General features: G+C 33.4%; 1 protein-coding gene and 1 non-coding gene across 2 annotated transcripts; one reads left to right on the forward strand and one right to left on the reverse strand.

Moving 5' to 3' along the window:
- Nucleotides 1-2,371: 2,371 nt before the first annotated feature.
- LOC145059628 (uncharacterized) lies at nucleotides 2,372-2,863 on the reverse strand. Its single transcript, XM_079007445.1, has one exon. It carries the CDS (start codon nucleotides 2,861-2,863, stop codon nucleotides 2,372-2,374), a length of 492 nt encoding a protein of 163 aa, XP_078863571.1.
- A 1,037-nt stretch (nucleotides 2,864-3,900) lies between these two features.
- Nucleotides 3,901-4,003, forward strand: LOC145060856 (small nucleolar RNA R71). The gene has a single exon (XR_013687038.1). It is a non-coding gene; the product is annotated as a small nucleolar RNA R71 (small nucleolar RNA).
- Nucleotides 4,004-8,029: the final 4,026 nt, after the last annotated feature.

An 8,029-nucleotide genomic window follows, 5' to 3' on the forward strand; every position in this document is an offset into this window, starting at 1 on the left:
TGACAATATCAAAATACCGCACACGTGCCTTTTACTTGCCCTCAAGAAAAAAAAATTCTTTTAATATATGACATGCATAGAACCATGCCAACTAAATCACACAAAACAATCCGAATTAAACCCACTAATTATGTGTCACATCAATGCATGTGTTTGGGTCTAAATCCTAATTACCTACCAGGCGTAAATACTTATGATCCTCATAAATGCTTCTCATATATTTTGAACAACATTCATTTTATGCATCCCTTTGAATCCATCCTCATAAATCTTTCTTAATCTCAAGGTATTTTTGGTTTAGCTTCCAAGCATGAAAATGAAAAAAATAACCTATAAATAAAACTTACAATAATAATAACTTGGCAATTTTGCCTTATTCTTGAATTTATTCAACTTGAGTCTTCAATAATTGGAACTTTTCTTCTTAACATTTCTTGATCTTCATAACTTTGTAGACTCTTATTCACTTAAACTTTTGTAATTTTTTTTCTTACTCACTTTTTTCACTCAAACTATAAATCCTAAAAAGAAAAACATATGCTTCAGCAAAGGAACTTAACTTCAACCTTTATTAGTTAGAGGTGTTATTCTAAAGCACAATGACTACATAAGTTATCCTAGATACATTTCTGGTACATGTTGCTAAACATTTTATGTCCCTTAAACTACACAAGGTCGCGTTTTTGTCTCATGATTTCACTAAGACTGGGAAGCCACAAATACACTATAACACATTGGCTCAACTAAATCTTAGGGTTCGCATCGAATCATCCCACATAATACTTGCAAACTAGCCCAAATGCAATAATATTAAAATTTTAAAATGACTAGATTTATTAGACTATTTTTGCAAGCCTATTAATTTTTAAAAATTTCTAGCATTTTTTACTTAACTACTTTTATGCTTGATTATCCTTTTTTTGACCCCTACCCCACACTTATTTTATACAATGCCCTCATTGTATGCTTAAAATAATTAGTGCAATAAAAGCAAATAAAAGGGAGAAGAAGGAACAGGCTCCCATGGGGTAGTTGTGGCGAGATCGAATTTGATTGTTGGTGGGGAAGCTTGAAATCTTGAATATTTTGCTGGAACTAGACTTTTGCTGCTACTTGGAAAATTGTGGTGCAAGAAACTTCAAAATAATGTATGGAACTTCAGTAATAATGTGGGAAAGCATACATAACATCATAAAGTCAAATGAATGAGCAAAAAATAGCGATTTTGGTGGCCTCACGATGTGAAGGGATAATTGTTACGCCGTGAATTTAGCATAATTGGTTCGAAATTACGATGTAAAAACTCTTCACGATGTGACATATAGATGGTCATGTCGTGAATACTAGTGGTCAGAGAAAGCAATTCTTTAAAAATGCTTTTTGTTGCAAACTTTAATTCAACTCTTAACTACTTAAGACCCATAAAAAACTTCTATTTTTTCTATAACTTTGCTCTTCTCTCTGCTTCCTACATGAATTTCACTCCATCCTTATCAAAAATTATGGTCTTCAATTTTTTAAACTCTAACTCTCTCACGGCTTCTTCTTCTGCTCTCTATCTCCCTCCCTCTCTCTCTCTCTCTCTCGATATTTTAATGATTCTATGAAAACAAACAAACCGCGGAAATGCTAAAAGTGAAATAATAAAACAACACGGTCATTCATTTACAAAAATAAAAATGAAACAAAGAAAACTAAAATAAAAATTAAAAGGATAAAAATTCTTCAAACATCATGTTGCCTCCCGAAAGATGTTGCTTTTGATGGAGTCGTGATCCGGACTCCTTCCCGCTCAACATTGTGTCGGTTGGGAGCAGAATCTCCCTTTTCTCCTTCTGTTCCTTCCATCCTCTTTTGTAAGTCTGAACTTGCCTTATATATATATATATATATATATATATATATATATATATATATATATATATATATATATATGCATTCTTTGAATTTTCCGTTTTCCTTGTATTGTCGCCTGCATCGTGTTTTCTTTTGACTCCTTGAAATTTTTTAACATTTGTGCCTTTCTCCTTATCTTCATCGAGTTCCTTCTTGCTCACTTCCATATTGTTAAGCTTGGTCTCCTTACTTTCTTGATACTTCTCTTCATCACCTGAATAAAAATCATCATTATTTTATTCCTCCTCAACTTGGGCTTTCGATGTGGAAAATGCAAAAAATAAAAAATCATGGGAATCGATCCTCTTGGCTTGGTAAGATTGACTTCCTCTTTTAACTTGGGCTTTTCCCTTGTTTGGACTTTTTCTTCCATTAAATTTTCAAACTCTTCTATGTCATTGTCCTCATCTAGAAAGAATGCTTCATCTTATGACTTAGAATTCTTGAATCCTTCATCACCCCCGAATGTCATTTCTTATTTTACTACTTGTAATGCGAGCTTAGACTCTCGAATATCTACCAAGGCTCTTGCCGTATTAAGTAGTGGGCATCCAAGAATAATGGGTACATCCTCATCCTCTTTCATATCTATTACCACAAAATCAATTGGAAAAACGAAGTTTCCAATTTTAACCAATAAGTATTCTACCATGCCTCTCGGATAAGTCATCGAACAATTCGCCATATGGATTGTCATCCTTGTTGACTTTAATTCTGGAAGGTTAAGCTTTTGGTAAAAAGAATATGACACTAAATTAATGTTAGCTCCAAAATCCGCTAAAGCAAATGTCTTTGTGGCAGTTCCAAACTCACATGGTAGTGGAAGGCGTCCTGGATCTCCTATCTTGGTTGGTATTATTTCCATGATAACCGCTGCACATTGTTCATTAAGAACAACCTTAGAAGTCTTTTCCAATTGTTGGCATGTATCTAGAAGATCTTGAAGGAATTTCGCATATTTAGGCATTTTAGCTAATGGTTCAATAAATGAGGTACTAATTGGAATACCCTTAACTTGGTTGATGAACCTCATATGCTCTAGTTCTAATGGGTGTGCCCTTTCTCGAGAAGGGAAAGGTAATAGAGGCTGATACGACTTGACAAAAGAATATTTTTTTCTGATTTGACTGGGCCCACGACGTGAGAGTTATTTGTTCGCGTTGTGAGAACTGGGCACTAGGCTGCTCTTTTACTTCGATCTCCATCTTCTTCGGCTATGGATTCGGCTGCTTCGAGGCTTCATTATAGATCATTAATAGCTTGAAATGAGGCTCTTCTCCAGTGGTTAGTGTCATGACGTGAGGTTGTGGTTTTGGATAAAGATTTTTGGATGGTAACCCTTCGTTAATGAGTATAGTCAATTGCCCGAGTTAAGTCTCGATGTTTTTAATTGAAGCTTTTTGGTTTCTAATTGTAACATCAGTAGGATTGTGTCTTTTCTCAGAGGCTTCCATGAATCTATTACGCATCGACTCAAAGTAAGGCTTATTCTCGTGTTGTGGTTGTTCTTTTTGGTAGTAGTTGCGTCAATTCTGCCTATATTTTCCTTCTTATTGCTTCTTGTATTTATCATAAGGAAAACATTATTTCTTGGTCTTCCTCCAATCTTCATCATACTGGTCACCACTAGAGTAGCATACTTGTGCTTTCCAGTTCCCATTTTCGTCCAAATCACAATCTTTCGTTAAGTGAGATCCACTACAATTGTCACATCCTACTTGTATGACATGAATTGATTAACGCATCTTTGTCATCCTATGGTCCATATTATCTAGTTTTTCCATCACCGCTGCCAATCTCTCACTTCCTACATCTCCACTTCCTTTATCTCTTGTCACATCCTCTTGTGGGTTATGGTATTCTTTAGAGTGCTTTGCGAATTCTTCAATTAACTCTTTGATGATAATAGGATTCTTCTTGGTCATTGGTCTTTGAGAATCAATGAGTTGCCTTGTGGTCAAATTCACCCCATTATAAAATATGGAAACTTCTTGTTGCACATTTAAATCATGTTGAGGACAATATCTTAAAAGGCACATGTATCTTTCCCAAGCTTTATATAGGGACTCTCCATCTTCTTGTTGAAAATTAGCAATTTTTTAAAGTTTAGCTATCTTTGAAGAAGGACTAAATTGCTCTATGAATGCTTCATGAAGGTTCTGCCAAGTTCTTATAGTTCTAGGTGCTAACGACTTCAACCATATTTTTTCATCTCTAGTTAGTGTCAATGAAAGCATCCTCATCACAACTATATCCCTTGAAACATTTGGAACATTGAAATAGTTTGCAATGTCCAAGACTTTGTCAATGTGTTTGAAGGCATCTTTGTAATCTTTCACAAAAAATGGTATGTCTTTGAACATTGAGAGAATGTGGCCTTTAAGCTCAAAGTTTGTTGCAGCTGGTATTTCAGGTGGAACAAGACCAGGACCGTTGTCGTTTCACATCCATGTCTTGTACTCCATTATCATCATCTTCACTATGTCGGACATCTCTTCTACCTCGCTTTTTATGTCGTCCTTTGAATCATCCTCAGTTTCTGGTTCGTGCCCAATGCCTTTCTCGTTAGGAGTTTTCTCGAAGCTTTCGAAAACCTTATTTGATTGAAAACTGCTACTCGATTCGCCAACCTTTTTATCTTCTTTTTGTGGAAAGTTGATTTTGGATCTTCGAGTGGTGGTATGATATGAATTTGTGATCCCCTAATCATATATTACTGAAACAAAAACAAAAAAAAAAATGTAAAAACAAACTAAAAAGCAAATAAAATAAAAACTGGAAAAGCAGAACTCACGTCGTGAGAACTGTAAAAACAGAATAAGTTATTAAATACAGACACTTAACCTTTTGCGGTTTTTACACTATAAAAATGACTGATTAACCTAAAGCAATTAAATTAACAACTGAAATCACCGTTCCCCAGTAACGACACCAAAAACTTGATGTGAAAAAGATATACCTACCAGTTTTAAATTTATAACCTAACCTAACTTAACTACTAATGCACTTATAGGCAGTGTACATACTCAGTTTATAGTATAGTAAAGTAAACTGGGTATCGAACATAGGGAACATAATTTAGCTAATAAAATAACTACTAAAAATTAATCTAAAAACAATAATGAAATTGGGGGTTTTATATGATTTTGCAAGTTCTGATTAACTTAACTACTTAAATAACTCAAAAACAAAGCAAACAATTAACTAAGATGATTGTTATCAAGATAATGAAGACAATTCTGTTTAGTTTTGAATCCCCCTTTTTCTTATGGTTAGTTTCAACACAAGTATTTATTTTATTGGTTACCAATATAATTGGTATTAAGAATCTTGATCTGATCTCCTAATGTTTTCACCAATTAATGAACTACTATGTAATGATCATACACAAGTAAACACATAATAGGTTATTTGAGATTATTGCGCTATGTAATATTTATCTAAGATAACTATCTATGATAAAGACTAATTACCAAACACTAATTATTATCCAATTATGTTCTCTAACACTATTAAATTTGTTACCTTTATTACCTAATCTAATATTTGGCTAATCCTAGCTCTAGAAATTTAATGATCATAAACTATTAGGTAAATAAGTTCATGCCATTAAATTAATCATTAAACTATACTTAACTTGAATCTAAGCAACAAAGATTAAAACTTTAGCATGCTAGGTATTGATAATCAAACACAAGCTTAAACCAGCTTCATAAAATCCATCAAAGCTAGAAACTAACACATAGTATTAGGGTTCATCTACACTTAACGAAAGCCTAATGATTTAGCTACTCATTGCAGAAAGTAAAAACATAAAAGCAATAGAATTCAAGCTAGATGTGATTAATCTAAATCAAACCAAATGTGATGTGTGAATGCTTTCAACAATCTTCAAAAATCTTGGACATCAATCTTCTTCTCTTCCCAAGGGTTATTTTTCGCAGCTTTCTGTCCCAAAAATCGACTAAATCCCTCAGAATATGTCTCCAATCCTTTTCAAATCGATCTATCAAAGGATATATATAGGTTCTTTAGAACTCTCATCATGTTGTGAGATTATAGTGCTCACGTAGTGAGATCAGTAGAAATCGGTAATCAACAAGGAAACTTGTACTCCATGTAGTAATCTTCTAGAATATTCATTCTCACGACGTGAATGGTAATAGCTCACATCGTGAGCTTCTAGTTTAAGCATATGATCATGATCTTTCCATGAGCCACACCATGGAAGTCTAAAGCCACGTCGTGGTAAATGTATTTTCATGATTTTTCTTCCTTTTAAGCACGATTAAGCTCCCAGCTTCGGCTCTAGTCCTTCCAGGTTCCAATTTTGTCATTTTTAGTCCTTTTGAGGATTCACCTCTTTTGGTGTTAATCGGTTCACGGGATTGATCAGTGCAAGGGGTGAGAGTGTTGTTGTTCTTCTCAATTTCATCAATTCAGGCAAGTTTCATATATCACATTGTATATCATTTGCATGGTATGATAGAGGCACTGCTAGAGTACGAGTATGCTATTTGCCTAAGTTAACTCCTTGTTATACATGTGTAGTTAGAACACTTGGTATCTTGCTATGTTGGACTGGTAGGGTTTTGACTGTTGATTATATGATATTGTTAGGTGTCACGATTAGTTAGGTTAATGTTAGTATTGACTAGTTGTTGAATGTTTACCCTAAGGGATTGTATGTACTCAAGTTGGATAGCAAGAGAACTCTTGGTCTAATGCCCGACTGCATGGTTCTTGTTTGATTTATTGCTTTTGGGTGGATCATCTGTTCCAATGTCTATCTGATTCCGACTATGTATGGCTTTGGCATTGTATGGAAAACCTAGATTTGGCCCATGGAAATAGTACAGAAGACCAGGATGTAGCTTCTGGCAATGGATTTTGGGTTGGGCCTATTTACTCCTTGGGCGGTGCCCGTTATGTATCGTTGGACAGGGCCCGTTATGTATGGTTGGGTGAGCCCTGTTATATATATATATATATATATATATATATATATATATATATATATATATATATATTTGGGTGGGCTCGTTATATGAGTTGGGTTGGGCTTGTGAACTCTTGGTTTGGGTCCGTTATGTATGATATATGCATGTGGATAGTAGTTTTTGTTGCTCGACGCTAGAGTCGAGGATCGTATATGGATGTATTTTATGTATGGTGGAATATACGGTATACAAGGGAACTCACTAAAATTTATGCTTACGGTTGTGGATTAAACATTTTGTAGGTCGTTTGTGAGAATAGTTCGGCGGGACAGTACACACACATTAATGATATTAGTTTCCGCAGTTTTGTAAACTTAAATATGATGATGTATGGTTTTCAATCAATCAAATTTTATTCAATGGTTTTTGAAACAAATATTGATTGTTTAATCTATTTAAAACTGAAAAAATCTATTTGTAATTTTTGGGATGTTACACCGTCACACCAACAACTCCTTGATGTTGATCTTTGGTAATTGATTTTTGGTGTGTTTTAGATTAAATATATGTTCTTTAGCACACAATCATCTAATAATCATTTTTTGGTAACTGATTTCTTATTTTTGGTTTGATTTCATCTAGTGGTCGATTTCAGTGTGTTTTAGTTTAAACCAAGGTTGTAAAAATTGTTAGGAGGTAATTAGTCGGTCGACTAGAGTTAAATGATTATTTGTGATAAGCGCAAATTAATCAAAGACCTTAAATTGTAAAAATGTTTTTGTGTGTGTGTGTGTGTGTGTGTGTGTGTATATATATATATATATATATATATATATATATATATATCTAGGCCTAGGTTATTCTATTCAAAGTAATTGTTGTGTTATTGTATGTAAAACTGTGAGTCAATCAATATAACTTATTTTAAGAAAGTGATTAATATATATTATTGAATTAAATGTAATTGAAAAATATCATCTAATTTAATTACAAGGGTATTCTAGTCAATTAATATAGATTTAATAAAGGAAAATTGCATATTTTAAGGGATCATAGATTCTATTAGTTTTAAAAATCCGATTTTACGAATTATAACTATTTTAATTCGGACATTTTGACAGAATATGTTTATTTATTTAATTATTTGCTCAAAAATAAAAATATTCTTGAACCATAAATAATTAAAATATTCT

Source organism: Lactuca serriola, chromosome 6 (assembly GCF_051521515.1).
Source record: "Lactuca serriola cultivar US96UC23 chromosome 6, Lser_US96UC23_V15, whole genome shotgun sequence".
In the NCBI taxonomy this organism is placed as follows: Eukaryota; Viridiplantae; Streptophyta; class Magnoliopsida; order Asterales; family Asteraceae; genus Lactuca; species Lactuca serriola.

Bases quoted from the DNA above. Each gene is read 5' to 3' on its own strand.
- LOC145059628 (XM_079007445.1), bottom strand. From the start codon at position 2,863: ATGCCTAAATATGCGAAATTCCTTCAAGATCTTCTAGATACATGCCAA.